The following is a 19,830-nucleotide window of genomic DNA, read 5'->3' as shown; positions in this document are numbered from 1 at the left end:
TAGATCCACCCCTTCAGGAGGGGATTTTGACAATGCTGCCCCTCCCCACCCCCCAGGCCTCGATCTCTTCCTAGTCTCTCCCTTGAGGCAATATCTTTTGCATAGTTCCCATGGTAGAAGCAGTTTCCTCTCCAGGTTGACTACAACTGCAGAGCTGGCTTAATGTTAGACTCACCCCAATCTGACCCCTTAGGAAAAAAATCCTTTGACTCAATTTTGTTAAAGCAAAAGGTTCTTTAACTAAGAATGATGATTGCAGCAAAGTCAAGCCAGCTCTGATATCCACACTCACTGGATACAAAATAAGGTATAGATTTGCCCCCAGCCCATCCCTCCTCCCATGACCATTTCCAGCCAACCAGAGCTCACCAAGATGTTTTGAGAACTCTGAGATGTTTGGGAGTAATCCACATTTCCCAGGATGCCTGGCCATAGGATGCTGGTACAAACAGGATCTGGCTGCTCTGGTCCTTCTCACCTGTCATCCCTCCCCTCCCAATTTCCTATTATGTACATACAAAGCTTTATTGCCTTTTCATCTTTTCATCTTTCTTCCTTCTCCCCCTTCTTCTTTTTTATGAAAGGATGCCTGTGAGCACCCCCCCACAAGCCAAGCCAGGCAGTTCTGTCAAAAATATTCAAATACATAAAGTATTACATTTAAAATAATGATGAATTACATGCTGATCTCACATTTTACCATCTAGTAGTACCATCTAGTAAACTGTGAAAAAACAAATAGTAAAATAAAAACAAACCCTGAAACTTGGAATAGAAAAAAAGTGAAACAAAACTCTTTTATGTTTATAAACTTAAGATACTAGACTAAAGTGTTCAAGTTCTGTAGAATTTTGGGATGGTTGAAATGTTAAAATCAAGATGGAATTGATTTAGAAGCAATGAGGTATCTCATTTGCACCAACCTTTTATTCAGAAGAGTGTCACCACCAGGCATTTCATACAGTCATACCAAACTCAATTATAAGTTTTCTAACAGATCCAAACTAGTCATTCCTGGTCACGCTGGAGAGGCTGGCGTTCTGGAAAAAGCTTGGGATGTAACTTCTGCCAACGCTCTGGAGGCCAAAGTATACGAGTAGCACAAGCATGTAGAAGGCCAAGAGAGATCTGAAAAAAAGTGATGAAAGCACAGGTGTAATATAGCCTGACAAGAAATGGCTAAAAGAGGTGAGTACATATGGCATTTTATAACTCTTGTTGAAAGAGGATTTGCTAAATCCTGTACTATGAGCTGAGGTTTTTCTAAGTCTAAAATATGGTAATATTTCTGTAATAGGACTGATGTTGAAAAATTATAATGATAAAGTTAAATGGAAAAAACACCAAACCATGTAAACATTTGTTAATTTGGTCCATATAAATTAGCCAGTTAAATGGAATCATAAATGATGATGACTTATTTCACTGGCTTTGCTGTCATATTGTTTTTAGCTGAAAAGAGTTTAGTGAGGCAAAAAATACATACATGGGATTACTTTTTCCTAAATTTTGAAGCCATTCCTCAGGATCTCCATGACTCCAGCAAATGGAATAATCATCACATCTTTTTATGGCACTAGCTTAAATTTTGGCAAGCCACATTAATTGGCACAAAATCACCACTTACAGAAAAATGTAGGCAGGGCCTCTGAATCAGAGTATGTTTGTTGAAAGTTCAGAAGTTCAATCCTTGATATTGTGGGAGATGAACACATAGCCCCTTCCTCATATAATAAGATGAGGCTGGAGCAAACTTGAGATAGGCCCCACAGTAGTGAATTAAAACAAAGCTTTAACTCAAACTCTATATTCTTTCACAATTGTTGTTGTTGTTAGTTGCAAAGTCGTGTCCGACCCATCGCGACCCTATGGACAATGTTCCTCCAGGCCTTCCTGTCCTCTACCATCTTCTGGAGTCCATTTAAGCCCACGCCCACTGCTTCAGTGACTCCATCCAGCCACCTCATTCTCTGTCGTCCCCTTCTTCTATTGCCCTCAATCTTTCCCAGCATTAGGCTCTTCTCCAGTGAGTCCTTCCTTCTCATTAGGTGGCCAAAGTATTTGAGTTTTAGCTTCAGGATCTGGCCTTCTAAGGAGCAGTCAGGGTTGATCTCCTCTAGGACTGACCAGTTTGATCGCCTTGCAGTCCAAGGGACTCGCAGGAGTCTTCTCCAGCACCATAGTTCAAAGGCTTCAATTCTTTGGTGCTCAGCCTTTCTTATGGTCCAGCTTTCACTGCCATACATTGCAACTGGGAAGACCATAGCCTTGACTATACGCACTTTTGTTGACAGGGTGATGTCTCTGCTTTTTAGTGTGCTGTCTAGATTTGCCATGGCTTTCTTCCCCAGGAGCAAGCGTCTTTTAATTTCTTGGCTACAGTCTTTCACAATATGGATGTATTATTTTTGTAATCCGCTGAGCTTTGTGCAATATGAAATTGCAAAGTAGGTAGTTCTGTGTATATTTGGAATATGAGTATTGTAACCATGGGGAAAGAGGAACTGAAAGTAACAGATGGATAAAGGTTTCAGATGTACATGGGTTATGTGGAAATTGCTGGTCAGCAAGAAAGAACAAGGAACTGATTTTGCAACATAATGACTATCTGTGGGTGCTATGCCATATGGTCTGTTGATAGTTCATATAGCAATGCATGTATTGCTCTATCACTGAGTTAGCTCTCTTTGCTGATTCATTAGTACTCAGATGAAACCCAGAACTAAACCACTGTGAGCTTTGCAGTAAACTGCACCCCCCAGTCAGAGATGATTCTCCTTGGGACTCCATACAGTCTATATATATGCTGCACAAACAACTTGGCTCAGGTTCGGGCTGATGAGATTTTCAGGCATGCCACAAAATGCACTTGTTTCAAAAACAGGTCAACCACAGTCTAGATTATGGTATTCCCGGCACTCTCAGGCAATTCCACAATGAAGTCCATGGCTATTATCTCCATCAGGTCCACAACAGAGTTCTCCGGCTGGGTCACCGTAACAACCAGATCATCTGCGAACGCTCTCAATCTGTAATCCTGATCTCTAATTTGTATACCCTTAATTCTTTCCAAATTCCGTATTTTTACCAATAATATCTCCAATGTTAACACAAATAATAAAGGCGATAACGGACACCCTTGCCTTGTGCCCTTCTCAATATTACATGCTTCAGTCAAACTATTGTTAACTATTATTCGGGCAGTTTGTTTTTGATATAATGCCCTAATTGGTTGCAAAAATTTATCCCCAAAATTCATTTTATCTAGAACTTTCAACAAAAATTGCCAATTCAATTGATCAAAAGCTTTTTCAGCATCTAGAAAAATTAGCGCCGCAGGGATCTGGTTGTTCCTCTCCAAAAACTCTATCACATCAACTATATGCCTCACATTATTTTTCATTTGCCTACCACTAATAAACCCAGTTTGATCCCCATGAATCACCTGTTGCAGAACCCTCATCAATCTGTTAGCCAACACCTTAGCAAATATCTTGTAATCAGTATTTAAAAGTGATATCGGTCTATAGTTTTTTACTTGAGTAGCATCTTGATCTTCCTTCGGAATCAAAGAGATAAAAGCAGTTCTCCAAGACGGAGGCACCTTTCCCCCTCTCTGAATTGTCTGGAACAGTTCCTTTAACGGCTTTATCAACTCCAGTTGTAAATTTTTGTAATAAGCCGCAGTCAAACCATCCGTACCTGGCGCTTTATCCACCTTCAATTCCTTAATTGCTATAAGAATTTCTTCTTCTGTTATCAATTGATTAATCTCCTCCTTTTGTGCTTGCGTAAGAACCGGGATGCTAGCATTCTCCAAATATACATCAATGTCTTTTTCATTAATCTTCTCCTTAGCATATAATTTAGAATAAAAATCCACAAAAGCTTCCTTAATAAGATCCTGTTGAAACATAACCTTTCCCTTATATTCAATTTTATCTATATTAGAAGCCCTTTGCTTTTTCCTTAGTCTGTAAGCTAGCCATCTACCTGGCTTATTAGCATTGCAAAAAGTATTATGCCTAGCAAGCCGTAAATTGGTTGCCACTTGATCAGCCATCAACTTATCAAATTGTCCTCTTAATAGGTTAATAACCTCCTTAGTCTTCACATCCAATGGATTCACGATTAGGGCCTTTTCTTTTTCCCTAAGTTCATTCTCCAGTTCTTTCCTTCTAACTTCCAAAGTACGTCTGCATTTATTATTCATACACTGCATTTATTATTCATACACATTCATTATTCAACACCCCTCTCATGTAGGCCTTGCTAGCATCCCAAACCATGTCCATAGAGGTATCCTTATTCATATTAATTTCAAAGAAATCCTTCATCTGCTGTTTACATTCTTCCACATTTCTCTGATTTCTAAACAAATTCTCATTTACGCGCCACGAGCGCCTATCCCTATTGTCCTTATTGATCTCTAACCAAACTGGACTATGGTCAGAAATAGTTCTTGCACAGATCTTTACCTTCTTAATCCTAGAAAAAAAATCATTAGTCAGCAAAATAAAATCAATCCTGGAAAAAGATTGATGTCTGTCAGAAAAAAAAGTATAATCCTTTTCATGTAGATGAGTGTCACGCCAAATATCTCGCAGTTCCAAATCGTCCTTCATTTCGAAAAAAGATTTAGGCAATCTGGCATGACTCGGAACACGCTTAAAAGAACCAGCCTTATCCATCTGTACGTCCAAAACACCATTCCAGTCCCCCATAAAAATAAACGATTTGTAATCCAATTGGGTAACCTTTGTGTGAAGTAAACTAAAAAAATCAGCTTGTTGTTGATTAGGAGCATACAGTCCAACTAGAAGCGTTTTTTTACCTTCTAACAGCAAATCTATCATAACATATCTTCCTTGCTTATCTACTTCAATTAGTTCCGCTGTTAGAGTACTTTTAACGTAGACAACCACTCCATTTTTCTTATTCATCGCAGAGGCAACAAATTGCGTGCCCAACCTTGAGTTCGATAAATACTTTTGGTCCATAACCCTAATATGCGTTTCTTGCAAACATATAACATCAATCTTAAATTGCTTTAAATATTGAAAAACTTTATTTCTTTTCTGTGGTGAGTTTAATCCATTAACATTCCAGGTTAGAAATTTAGTCGCCATGTTTGGCGCCCCGAAGCTTTTGGAGCACATCTTCAATGGCCCCTGCAACTTCTTTGGGCCGCGCTCCTCCCACAGCTTCACTGTAAGTACGCTTTGAAAGTTCCATAAACTTCTGCTGATCATGCTCTTGTACTTGTCTTGCTCGTCTTAAAGCGGCACACGTCAACCTCTGCTCTCCAGCAACAGCCGATGAAACTGTAATTTGATCCCCTCCAGCACCGTTCTCCTCTGTCTGTCAGCATCTTGAGATTTTCCCTCTCCAGATCCCTTTGCAGCTTCCAAGAGTGATAGAGGGGTTGCTTTTAAAACATTGCTGTAGAAATCACGCGCCTGAGCCACGGTAACCAGACGATATCTTTTACCTTCGTGCATCACCACCAATCCTACTGGAATCTCCCATCTAAACTTGATATCACGTTGCTTAAGTTCCTGTGCAAGAAATGCAAAATCTTTCCTTCTCCTTAAAATCTTTGGAGGAATCTCTTTTAGAACCAGGACTTCTTGCTCAGCAACCACAACCTTAGTATCATAAGCAGCTTGAATAACTTCATCTCTAGTTGCTCTCTTTGTAAAATAGACCACCACATCTCTAGGTAGCTTCCTCTGCCTTGCAATCCATGAATTAACACGAAAATTTTTATCCATGCTTGCCTCTATTTCAGATGCTGGCTGGCCCAATACTGCTTCCAAAGCCTCAGAAATCAGCTGCTTTAAGTCTTCTTTAGGATTCTCTTTTAAGCCCCTGATTCTAATAGCATACTGCATCTGATGGTACTGGACAAGGCTCAATTCTCCGTCCATTTTATCCCTTAAATTTTCATTCTCCAGTACCTTTACTTCTAATATAGAGTTCTTTTGACTAAGATCCTCCACTTTTTCATCCAAATGTTGCACACATTCAGCCACGCTTTCAATTGTAGACAAAATGTCTACCCTCATTGCACTGAACTTCTCTTCCATCCTCTCCTCCATTGCACTAAACTTCTCTTCCATCCTCTCCTCCAATGTCTCCAGTTTCTCCTCCAGCTTTACCATCTTATCATCCATCATTTCTGACATTACCTGGGATTGCTTTGCAAAAGCATCTTGTAAGTCCTTAAGCGTCAATGCCACAGGAGGTGCAGGAGGAAGCAAAGCTTGCAACGATGTCTGTTGCACCGGGGAAGTTCCCGCACTCCGAAGAACTTTAGAGGAAGATTTAGCCGCCATCTTGCCCAACTTTCACTTATTGCGTACTTTCACTTTAAAGCTAAAAAATCCATTGAGCCAGGGAGTAAAAGTAAAAGTCCACTTCACCTTGACCTCCTGTACCGCTCTGCCTGCACCTTGTTATTCAAAAAGTCTTTCCTTCTGGCAGGGGTGGTTGCTAGCGCCTGGCTCCGCTCCAAAATTCACGGAGCAGAGACGCTGCGCAGCTCGGAGCAACCCAGGCTTCGGGGGGGCTCAATCCTTCAGCCGCCCAAACTTACAGCTCAGGCGGCCCCAGAGAGCTAAACCCCTACCTGGGCCCCCGCGGTATTTATACTTAATCAAGGAAGCACCTATTTAAGGGGGTCCTGGTTTATTTAGATGACATCCTTATCTTCACCGAATCAAAAGAGGAACATGTCAACCTAGTCAGAGCAGTTTTAAAGAAACTACGAGCTGCCCACCTATATGTCAAATTATCAAAATGCAAATTCCACCAGGAAAGAATAGACTACCTGGATTATTACATATCCACACAGGGCATTGAAATGGACCCAGAGAAGGTCAGAGCAGTATTAGAATGGCCACCACCTCACACAAGAAAGCAACTGCAAAGTTTCCTGGGCTTCGCAAACTTTTATCACCAATTTATCCCCTCATTTGCCTAGATAGTCCTGCCCCTCACGAACTTACTAAAAATGAAGGGAGTATCCTCAGTAAAACCTAGCCAGTCACTAAAATGGACAATGGAATGCCAAACGGCATTTGAGAGATTAAAGAGACCCTTTTCTGCAGAACCAATACTGAGGCACCTAAACATGCATAAGCCCTTTGTAATACAGGCGGATGCAAGTGATATGGCAGTGGGGGCTGTACTATTACAAGAAAATGATGAAAGGGTATTGCAACCCTGCACGTATACATCCAAGAAACTCACCAAAACGGAACAGCACTGGCCTGTGTGGGAGAAAGAGGCATACGGGATACGTTGGTCATTACAGTTACTTGAAGGGAATAAAATCCCCTTTCAGGAGGAGACAGACCACAAAAATCTGGAAGCCTTGAAAACAGCCAGGAAGCACAACCCCAAGCAAGCCCACTGGTCCCAACATTTTCACCAATTCCACTTTATGCTCAAGCATTTGCCAGGGGGAAAGAACTTTCTGGCAGATGCACTATCTCGCACGCTCCAATATAATAGCCTGTGAGTCACCAATTCTAAAGCACTTATGGTGGAATCAGAACTGGCAGCGCCAGTAACTACCAAAGCCCAAGCTAAATTAAAACCGCAGCTGGGTAGCCGAAGTGGAATTGAATTCCGGAAAACGTTGGAAACAGATGAATGGTTCCAGAAAAATAGACATGTGTGCACAATTAAGGACGGGCTGCCTTGGGTGGGGGAAAGGTTATACATATCAACCACCCAGAGGGTCACATTCATGCACCTTTGCCATGACACCAAATCAGCAGAGCATTTTGGATTTGTAAAAACACTACACTTAATTAAAAGGCAATTTTGGTGGCCATCCATGAAAAAGGACATAGAAAGTTACATGGCCAGCTGCCCAACGTGCGCAACTGCAAAGAGGTTGCAAGGGAAATTGCCTGGACTGTTACAAACAGTGGCAAATCCCTCAGCCCCCTGGAGGGAAATAGCCATGGATTTCATAGTGGACTTACCAGAAAGCAATGGGAATACTGTAATCTGGATGGTCATGGACTTGTTTTCCAAACAGGTGCACTTCATCCCTTGCCAAAAGATTCCCACCGCAAAAGCCTTTGCCAAACTTTTCGTGCAGCATATTTACAGATTGCATGGGGCACCCCAATGCATCATATCTGATAGGGGAGTGCAATTTACATCGGCATTTTGCAAGGAATTTTTATCCTTTTTAGGGACCACTCAGGGACTGACATCTAGTCATCATCCTCAAGGGAACGGTCAATCAGAGAAATCTAATGTCAATGCTGCAAACATTGACCTGTTTTTGCACTGACAATATAAGAGACAGCCTTTTGTTTAAACTGCTTCACTTTGAACCTTGAAGGGAGGGAAATGTAACGGCTATTTTGAGAATAGCTGCCTACATAATGGGAAGTGAAACTTCATATGTAAAACTAACTGGATAATGTGATTTATGACATGTAGGTAAGGGCAGGAATTGTATATGTTACAATGGGTTTGGGGGGGAGGAGATTTCAGATTCTGGCATCCCTCCATGAGTGCCGATGTTTTGTTTCATTATTAAGACTTTTTAGATAAATAATACCTCCATTTTGTGTGAACTGTCTCATTTATTGGAACCATGACATCATGCCAGAATCTAAATTCTTTCAAACAACCTGCTGTTGTCTCTGGGCTTGAGAGAAGTTGGCAAAGATTCAGGGGAGAATGTTTATCATGGACAAAGAGAATTGGCTTGGAGACAGACACTTGGCAGCTGCCGATAGTGCAGAGCAGGATTTAACAGACAGCATGCTGTGGGAAGATGAGTTTTTTGCAGGACTCCCATTTGGGGGCAGAATCTGAGCAGTTAGCAGAGGTCAACTGGTAGTCAGGCTGGAACCATTCCAGTGGAGACTACACAGGCCTTGAGATTGTACTGCTGGAGCCCCGAAAAGCAGAATGGTGGAGAGCTGCCAGACCATCTATCACTGAGAATTTGGGTGAGTGGAAAATCCTGTCTGCAGACCAGACTGCCTGCCAGCCCCAGACCCATAGAGAGAGAGGACCCCAGCTTTGGCCCTCTGCAGCAATGGGAGGTTGGGAAACCCCCACAAGTGAAAGGCCAATAATCTCTGAGCTTGCCTCAGCTAATAGAAGCCTTGCAACAGCTGGGGGTGGTGCAGAAGCCTGGAGATCAGGAGCTGGTGGGAGGACAACAGCAAGGGTGGTAGCAGCAGGACCCAAACATGCAACAGTTCTACAGGAAACTATACAATACACTACAGGCGATAGACTGTGACAACATCTGTATTATGGGCAATTTTAATGCAGTGTCAGACAGGAAACTAGACTATAAAAGCAAGGAAGAAAGGAAGGGACCCAGAAGAATATTGCCATTTGTTTTCAAGATAGTGGACGAATTAGGGATGCAAGATATTTGGAGAGAAAGGGGGAAGCCAATATGCGTACTATTCAAGTAGATATAAGTCGTGGTTCAGGATAGATATGGTTTGGGTATCAACAGAACTATTGCAGGAAATGGGGGAAGTGGAAATAGAAATGAACCTTTGGGCGGACCACAACCAGGTGAGAAAAAAACCAGGCAGATGGATGCTAAAAAGAGCGATTATAAAACACAAAGAATTTAAAATAAAGCTGGAGGAACAACTAAAGTTGTTCTTCCAGGGAAAGAAAAAAGAGGATACGAACATACAAAATTTATGGGATACAATGAAGGCGTATGTGAGAGGAGTGGCTATAGCCTACATGGCAAGAGAAAATAAAAAGAAGAAAAAAAAGAAAAAAAACTTAGAAGAGGAATTCCAAAGATTAGAAATAGAACTACAACACAACCCTCAAAATGAAAGTCTGAAACAACAAATGGAAGTGATTAAACATAAGCTGACCATTCTCGAGAAAGAAGAACTAGCACAACAAATTAAAAGGAGTGGCCAGAATTTCTTCGAGAATGCAAACAAGCCAGGGAGATGGCTATCCTATAAGCTAAAGAAGCAGAGAGAAAGAAGCTGGATTAATAAACTACAGGATGAAGAGGGAAATATACAACACCAAACTGAAGAGAATAAAAAGCTAATTCAAAATTACTATATGAAACTATATGATGAGAATAAGTGGGCTACGGATGAAAAAATACTTCAATGTTTTAAAAAAGCTGATCTACCAAAAATTCTGGATGAAACAAAATGTATGTTAAATGTGGAGATAACAATGATGGAATTAACTGAGGCATTGAAAAAACAGAAGAACAACAAAGCACCGAGCCCAGACGGACTGCCAGTAGAAATATACAAAGAATTTCAAGACTCATTTGGCAAAATATTACTGGAGACGTTCAATGCAGTCCTAAAAGAAGCCAAAATGCCAGAAGCATGGATAGAAGCAAACATTGTGCTGATTCCAAAAGAAAATTCAGACTTATCAAAAATTAATAATTATGGGCCAATATTGCTTTTAAATTCGGATTACAAAATATTTATGGCAATAATCGCAGGAAGGCTAAAAAGATACCTAAACGAATTTATACATGTAGACCAAAATGGTTTCCTACCAAGAAGGCAAATTTGAAACAATATGAGGATGATTTTGAATATTTTGGAGTACTACGAGATTCATAGTGAAAAGCAGTAGCTCAGATGTTCTTGGATGCACAAATAGCTTTTGATAACGTAAATTGGAATTTCATGTTAAGGCAGTTAGGCTATATCAGGGGTCGGCAACCTGAATCAGTGAAAGAGCCACTTGGAACCAGTTCCCTCACCAAAAACCCCCCGGGAGCCGCAAAATGCACGTGTGCATGCGCACATGCACGCACATGATCAGAACAGGCCTTGATTAAAGAGTGGAGCCTACCTAAGGCGAGACAAACACCGGCCCTGCCCCCTGTCCAGCTCTGGTATGGACGTGCTGGCTTCTCCTCCCCTCAGAAAAGACTGCTCAGAGGGAGTGGAGGAGGAGGCCGACGGGGAGAAGGAGCTGCTGCAGCAAATCTGAGGCTGCTGCTCGGGCTTGCCTATCTCAGCCTGCTGCGGGATTTAGGGGGTTTTGTGGGATTTTTCCATGCAGTTTATTTGGGGGGGGAGGAGGAGGAAGTGTGGAGCAGCCAGTCAGAGCCCTGATTGTTTGCTTATTGAGAGAGAGAGAGAGAAAGAAGGAGGGAGGGAGGGAAGGAAGGAAGACAAGAAAGGAAGAAGGCAGGAAGAATACGGGAAGGAAGGAAAGAAAAAATAAAGTAATGTAATGTTGTAGTTTTCTAATGTATATAATAAACGTTCTGTATCTGTGAGTGTCTATCATGGATAACCAAATGAGGTTTATTTCTGAATTGCCCTCATACATAGGATAAATTTTGTTTTAGAATAATGGTAATCTGTAAATCAACAAAACTATATGCTATGTTATGAAAGTATAAACTCATGGAATTAGATTGATGAAAATCAATTCTGGAAAATGACCCAAAAGAGGTCTAAAATAAAATTTGTGTTTCCAAACACCTATTCTCATCCTTTGTCCAAAGTATAGTAAAGTATAGTGGTATCAAAATAAATTAGAGATGGTAAAGCAATCCAGTGAAATTAGTACATAAAAATTCATCTATGCTCTGCTAGAAAAAGTACAATGAAAAAAATGCACATTTTGTCTTGTAGAAAATGGGAGGATTCCCAAGATTGTTAATCTACAAGAAAACTATTGACCTAACTTTAAATGTTACTAATATATATTCCTTCCTCTGTCAGCTAGGTATGTGTGGTGCATCCACTTAGCTCTTTCGAGTCACCTGGAATGGTATCCTATTGTGTGCAGAAGGTTTGAAATGAGAGTTCTACCTGCCACAACACTAAAGAATTTCCATGTCGATGAGCATTTACAAAATTAGACTGGTATTATGCAAGAGAGAAGCAGGTTTTGTTGTAGGCATCTCATAACTGGAAGTTAGCAGAATGTTCTTCCACATACTTCACATAGTATTATTTTTAAGAAACAATAAAGGAATATGATGCTGATGGCAAGTTGAATATAAGCTAGAAAGTTTTTAAATTGTCAGCAGCCAACACTGCAAAGGAACCCCATGAGGGCAAAAGGGAAAATGGAAAATGTGTGTCATAATGCAAACTCTGACCCTTTTGTTCTTGCATATAGGTAAGAGGCAATTTCTACTGTAATGTCATGGCATGTTTCAACATTTTAACAAAATCTCATTTTGCTGTGAAAGCCCAACTAAAGAGTTGAAGATGATTACAATAGCCTGAAAGTTTCTACTAGTTTTTTTTCTGCTGATAAAACAGTTGTTGCCTATTTCTGCTTATTTTTCCATATAAATATGAAACAATCTCTACCAATATTTATCTTCCAGTCATAAAATCCACACTAGACCAGTCTATTGTCAGCCAGCTCCAGCTTTAAAGAAGACTTCTGTGCTTGAACTGCAGTGTGATTCACACCGTGCTCATTTTGGTCTGTGAATCTTGTAATGAGATTTTCTTTTTTAACTCTTAATGCATTACTCCAATTGTTTGTTGATGTAAATTAATTTCTATGATTTTATAACATTTCTTAAGTATTCTAATAATCATAAAGAAGGCCCCTACTAATTCTGGTCCCTGACTTTAAGAGCAATAAATATCACCATTTAATAACATACATACTTAATGAAATCATGTACATTTTGATTTTAAAGACCAATACAGTAGGGTAATATTTTAGGGCACATTGCTTGAGATAGCAAAATTTTGTATATTTAAAATGTAACTAAAACTACATTTCAGTGCCAGAAATTACAGACCTCTTCATTAATAAGATATGTTTTGTTCAGAAAATCCATTAGTGGCTTTTTAATGTATTTTTAAATGTGCTCCATTACTCCATTATGTAACTCTTTTTATAATATACAAATTAATAGGATAAAATTAAAATGTTTTAGTACTGGAGACATTTTTTTTCTTAGTTTAAAAATGGAAATTTTCCTGAAACTTTTATAGTAAATATCAAGAATGTTTGGCTGGATTTGACTACCTATGACTATCTGACTGGAAACTTCACCTGGAGAACAGCACATCTCCCTGCCAACTAACAATGGAATAAGACAGGCAACTGTCTCTAACAGTTTCCTGTTCTGTGTCCTATGTAAGATTCCAATAATAATTTACACAGTTTAGATATTGTGCCCAAAGTTCCAAGTCTGCCTCTTCAATTATTTGTTCAAATGTTGCCTGGTACCTTGTCCAAGACTCTCTTTAATCACAAAAAAGGTCATGACTAAAATAATGATTAGTTATTAGTACTAAAACATTTTAATTTTATCCTATTAATTTGTCAAGTACATTATAAAAAGAGTTACATAATGGAGTAATGAAGCACATTTAAAAATACATTAAAAAGCCACTAATGGATTTTCTGAACCAAACATACTTGAACTAAAGGAATGTAATAACAACAAATATTTTTCTTTCTTCCTGCTTCATAAGGGCTTCACACTGTAGTAGATTTTTTTGCCTTTTTATATACATATATATATATATATATTTATATGTGTCTTGAATTTATGTTAATATAATTTCTTCATATTGCTTAATAAATAATAATAAATAATAAATAGAAGAAATCAAGGAGGGAAAAACATAAAAGAGCTAAACACTTCCTTATATTTTCTAGTTACTAAGAAAATGGTAATGGAAATTTCAAGAAGAGTGAGTGAGACGCAATCTTTCGCTACCATCTTTCCCTGAAAGTAAGACCTACCCTGAAAACAAGCCCTAGCTTGATATTTCGGGGTGGGCCTAATATAAGCCCTACCTCAAAAATAAGACCTAATTTTGGGGTGAGGCACATGCTTAAAAATCAAGCTAGGGTGGGGATGGCGGGTTGGACCTTACCATTGCAGACAGGCCTCCCATGGATTAATGCTTGCTGTGTCGGCCCACTTCTTCTATGGCCAGGATTGGAGCTCAGACCTGCATTTCACAGTCAGAGGCCTTTCCGAAAGGCCTATGCAGCCTAGAACTGAGCTATGGATTCAATCCATAACTCAGTTTTCAGCTTTACAGGCCTTCTGGAAAGGCCTCTGACTGTGAAATGCAGGCCCAAGCCCAATTCTCAGCTGCAGAATGAAGCTGCTTTTTTGGCTGCAGAAGTGGGCCGGCAGGGCAGGGCTGTCAGTGCCAGAAGTGAGTGGGAAAAGACACATCCTGAAAATAACACCTGATGCCTCTTTTAGAAAAAAAAAGACCAGGTCTTATGTTTGGAGAAACACAGCATAATTTCTGTGTTGTCATATGTTTTGGAGGTGAAAGGGATCCTGAAGATAGTTTTGTTCAATCTTCATCTCTGCTTAACAGGAAGCATAATACAGAATTCTAAAATTTAAATATCTTGAACAGAAAAGTCCAAATATTTATCAATATTACAGGTAGTCCTTGATTTATGACAATTGAGCACAATTGACCTCAATGGCTTCCCCATTCAGTTTGCTTGTCAGAGGGTTGCAAAACGTGATCATGAACCTAAGACACTGCAACTGTCATAAATATAAGTCAGTTGCCAAGAATCTGAATTTTGATCATATGACCAAGTTGATGCTGCAATAGTTGTGTGAAAAATGGTCATAAAACACTTTTTTTCAATGCCATTTTAACTGAGCAGTCACTAAACAAACTGATGTAAGTCGAGGACTACCTGTATTGTAATGCTACCATCCTACCATTTCACTACTCATAACCAGATTATTTTCCATGAAAAGGTTTATAACTCAGATTTTATTACTTTAATTATTTTACAACACAAAAAATTATTTCATTTTCTTATTACCAGACTAATTATATATAAATTAGAATTCTGTTTAGAACAAAGGTCATATGCAAACCAATTGTACATTGAAACATTTATAATTAACTTTAAATAAAGCTTCTCAAGTTGCTAATAAATTATATTAAAGGAATATAAAACTTTTAATAGATGCACACAAAACAGATACAATTGAAAATTATCCTTTATCACAATCTGCCACCCTGTCAGTGTGTTAAACTATAACTTACATCATCTGCAACCAGTATTTTCTAGTATAAATATCAGAACAGGGATATCAAATGTGGTTTGCAAACACCCCAAAGATCATGAAAGGGCATAGATTAATTAATTAATGAAAATTAATGAAAAATTAAACAGAAGTAATATATGCTATTGGACATACACCCATTTCAAAATTATATTTTTAGTGTAGAGCACAGGTCTGCAACCCGCAGCTCCGGAGCTGCATTTCAGCCGTCTCCTGAGGCTCCCAGTCCTCTGCCATGTGCAGTCCAAAAAAAAAAAAAAAGTGGGACTAAAAAAGTTCCACCAATCAATTCAAATATGCAGGGTAGGCTTGGCTCCACTCTTCAGTCAAACTCTGTTCTTCACATGCGCACACATTTTTTGCGGCTCCCAGTTTTTCCTTTTGTGAGGGAACCAGTTCTGAGTGGCTCTTTCACTGTTTGAGTTTGCTGACCCCTGCCTTAGGGCTTTGCTGGGAAACCAATTTGGCTAAATAAAGGTACTTAAAGGGGAAATAAGAAATAGTGATATTCTCTCTCTCTCTCTCTCTCTCTCTCTCCTCTCTATGCAAACCACATGGTATGTTTAAGATTTGGGCCTTCCCTAATTTGAATTAACTGAGATTTATGGTGGGAATGACTAGGATGTGTAAAACTAAGACTTCTGCTTTCCTGTTCTGTTCTCTTTTCTTGTCTTTGTGTATATATGTGTGTCAAAGTCTTTGTGTGTGAGGTAAATGTGACTGTTAATTGTTGCATCCTCACAACCACACCTCCAACATTTGGGCTGGCAGTTCGGATACATACTTGCTAATTTTTTAGGGTCTAAATGCCACCTATAAAACATTTTATAAAAATTCTCTCTTAAGTTTTGGGCCTGTGTAAATTTTACATTTCTAACCCAAATCTTTTCCCAAGTGTCCATTGTTATAACTTCTTGAAAGTTCTGGGCCCACTTTATCATACAATCTTTAACAAGTTCCATTTCTGAATCAATTTCTATCAATGCATTATATATCCTTTTTATATGTGCTTGACCTTGATCTCTAATTTGTTTTACCAAATTTTCATCAATCATCGAGAAACCAACTTTCTGGTCCTCTTTCCATCTTGCCTGTAATTGCCCATACTGAAACCAAGTTTGTACAATCTTTTCTTCTTTTAAGATATTATATGGCTTTAATTGCCAAACATTCCTTTCTAAACTTAAGATTTCCTTATATGTAGTCTTATCATGTTTAAATCCCACATTTATATTTTCTATTGCATGTTTAGGTATTGCCCAAATTGGTATCTTGTAATTTAACTTATGTCTATACTTTTTCCAAACTCGCAACAGAGCATACCTTAAAATATGTATCTTAAACACATTATCCACCTTCTTATCATACAGTAAATATGCATGCCAACCAAATAACAAATCATGCCCCTCAAGATTTAATAATCTCCCTTGTGTTAAGTTAAACCAGTCACTTATCGAAGACAGAGCAGCAGCCTCATAATATAATTTAAAATTAGGCATTTTAAGACCGCCTCTTTCACGCGTATCTTGCATTATCTTAAATTTAACTCGTGGCTTTTTCCCTGCCCAAACAAATTTATTAATTCCTTTTTGCCATTCCTCCAAATTTAAATCCTTTTTAAGTATAGGTATCATTTGAAATAAAAATAAAAATTTTGGCAAAACATTCATTTTCACTGCTGCAATTCTTCCCAATAAAGATAATTGTAATTTTTCCCAACTTTCTAATTCTTTTTGTATTTTTCTCCATAACATTTCATAATTATTTTTATATAGCTTCACATTTGAGGCTGACAAATATATCCCCAAATATTTAATCTTTTTAACTATTTCAAATCCCGTTAGCTCTTCTAAAACAGCCTTTTGTAATACAGTCATATTCTTAGACAATATTTTGGTTTTTTGTATGTTTATCTTAAATCCAGAAACTTTCCCATATAACATTATTATCTCCATCAATTCTACAACTGAATAATCCGGCTGAGTTACTGTAATAACCAGGTCGTCCGCAAACGCCCTCAGTCTATAATCCTGATCTCTTATTTGGATTCCCCTGATTTTGTTCGAATCTCGTATTTTAATCAGTAATATTTCCAATGTTAAAACAAATAATAAAGGTGACAGCGGACACCCCTGCCTTGTACCCTTTTCAAGATTACATGGTTCCGTCAAACTGTTATTTACTATTATACGGGCTGTTTGCTTTTGATATATTGCCCTAATAGGTTGTAATTTTTTTCCCCAAATTCCATTTTCTCTAATACTTTCATCAAAAATTGCCAATCCAATTGATCAAAGGCTTTTTCAGCATCCAAAAAGATCAGCGCTGCGGGGATCTGATTATTTCTTTCCAAAAATTCCAATAGATCTACAATGTGTCTCATGTTATTCTTCATTTGTCTACCACTTATAAATCCAGTTTGATCACTATGAATCACTTGTTGCATTACCTTCATTAATCTGTTAGCTAAGATTTTTGCAAATATCTTATAATCAGTATTTAAAAGCGATATTGGTCTGTAGTTTTTAGCTTGGGTGGCATCCTGGTCTTCCTTCGGGATCAACGAAATAAAAGCAGTTTTCCACGATGGAGGCACCCCTCCTCCCAATTGAATTGTCTTAAACAGTTCCCTTAAAGGTTCCACCATTTCTAACTGTAAATTTTTATAGTAAACAGCAGTCAGACTGTCAGTTCCCGGTGCTTTACCCACTTTTAATTGTTTAATTGCTAAAAAATTTCCTCATCAGTTATCAATTGGTTCATCCCTTCCTTTTGTTCTTGCGTAAGAACAGGAATATTGGCTTTTATCAAATATTCATCTATATCTAGCATACAACTTAGAATAAAAATCAACAAAAGTCTTTTTAATAAGATTCTGCTGATACACTACTTTACCCTTATGTTCTATTCTATCTATATTACAAGCTTTTTGCTTCTTCCTTAACAAGTAAGCTAACCATCTACCCGGTTTATTAGCATTGCAAAAAGTGTTATGTCTAGCATACCGTAAGTTAGTTGCCACTTGATCTGCCATTAAGGTATCAAACTGACCCCTTAATAAAGTAATTACCTCTTTGATCTTCCCATCAGATGGATTCAAAATTAAAGCTTTTCTGGAATTCTCCATCTTTCATCTGCGTAGCTTCTTCAGCACCTTGCAAACTCTCACTTTGTGGTTGACGTTGTCCTTCCCCATTCTTCCTTTTAGATTCCAGAAGTGGTATGGGGCCTGCTTTTAAAATATTGGCATAGAAATCACGTGCCTGTAAAACTGTGAGAAGACGATATCTCGTGCCTGCATACATCACCACCATACCTACTGGGATCTCCCATCTGAACTGGATGTCCCGTCTTCTTAATTCTTCTGCCAAAAAAGCAAATTCTTTCCTTCTCCTTAAAATTCTTGGAGGGATCTCTTTTAAAATTAAAACTTCTTGCTCTGCAATTGCAAATTTGCTGTTATAAAAGGCTTGAATAACCTCATTTCTAATTGCTCTCTTTGTAAAATAAACCACCACATCTCTAGGTAGTTTCCTTTGTCTTGCAATCCAGGAATTGACACGACATATTTTATCTATATCCACCATAATATCTTCTGCTGAGCGCCCCAAAACCCCTTCAAGGGCTTCTGAAACCACTTTTTTCAAATTTTCCTTAGGATCCTCTTTCAAACGTCTAATTCTCACAGCAAATTCCATCTCGTGGTACTGCACCAATGTTAAATCAACATCAATCTTATCCATCACAGTTTCAGAATCTGTCATTTTGGCATCTAATCTCACATTATTTTGGCTAAGTTCTTCCACTCTTTCATCCAAACGTTCGATACACACAGCCATGCCTTGAAATGCTAATAAGATGTCTGCCCTCACTTCTGTATTCTTCTCCTCAATGAGCTCAGCTAATTGCTGAGTTAATTGCTGGGACTGCTTTTTCAAAGCCTCTTGCAAAACATCCTGCAAATCTTTTATTGTCAAAGCTGGTGCGGGTGCAGGTACCGAGGGGGGGGGCATTAAAGCCTGTAAGGAAGCTTGCTGAACTGGCAAAGCCCCCATACTTCTAGAAACTTTAGATGATTTGGCAGCCATTTTTGCCCACTCAATTCTGTTGCGCACTTTCACTTTTAGAAGTCTCCACAAAATCTACTGAGTTAAAGTTCATATACTTGCTCTGACAGAATTCTCCTGCATCGCTCTGCCTGCATCCAGGTAATCCAAGGTTCACTCTTGCTGGCAGGGATGGTTGCTGCATCCTGCTCTGCTCCAAAGCCCTGGAGCAGAGGCGTCCCGAAGTCCGGAGCAAACTCAGCCTGCGGGGGGGCTCAATCCTTCAACCACCAGAGTTTGAACTCTGGCGGTCTGGGAGAGCTCTACCCCTGCCTGGGCGCTCACCCCCTCTTCTTCTCCCGAGGAGCGGGCTTCCGAGCCTCCAAAACAGCTGATTGTCACTGTTTTTGGCGGTTCTACGGAAACAACGGGGCTGACAGCCGAAATGGCTGTCGGCAACAAAGCCTTGCCACCCGGAGGTTCCCCCATGGGTCCCTTTTTGACCCAAAACTGTGGTGGTAGGCAGAGGTCTCACTAGGATAGAACCAAAGTGAACCCCTGCATCAGGAATAAGGGAATCATGGAGTGTTCTAGGTCAAGGGTCAAGATAGGCTCCCCAGTAAAGCTTGCTTGAGGCCTGGGACAGGAAATAGCTATCCCTTAGGGCACAGGTCTGCAACCCGCAGCTCCGGAGCCACATGCGGCTCTTTCAGCCGTCTCCTGCGGCTCCCA

General features: G+C 39.3%; 1 protein-coding gene across 2 annotated transcripts in view; it reads right to left on the bottom strand.

Moving 5' to 3' along the window:
* Positions 1-527: 527 nt before the first annotated feature.
* The window catches only part of IMMP2L (inner mitochondrial membrane peptidase subunit 2), a 292,279-nt gene continuing 272,976 nt past the window's right edge, over positions 528-19,830 (bottom strand). For both annotated transcript variants that reach the window (XM_081331109.1, XM_081331110.1), the window contains one exon: positions 528-1,128. In XM_081331109.1, the coding sequence (XP_081187235.1) occupies positions 1,009-1,128 (120 nt within the window). In that variant the 3' untranslated portion in view covers positions 528-1,008. The remainder of the gene's footprint in view (positions 1,129-19,830) is intronic.

Source organism: Vipera berus (genome assembly GCF_964194415.1).
Source record: "Vipera berus genome assembly, chromosome: 6".
Taxonomy (NCBI): Eukaryota; Metazoa; Chordata; class Lepidosauria; order Squamata; family Viperidae; genus Vipera; species Vipera berus.
Note: the sequence above shows the minus strand (reverse complement) of the source record. Positions and strands in the feature narration are given on the sequence as shown.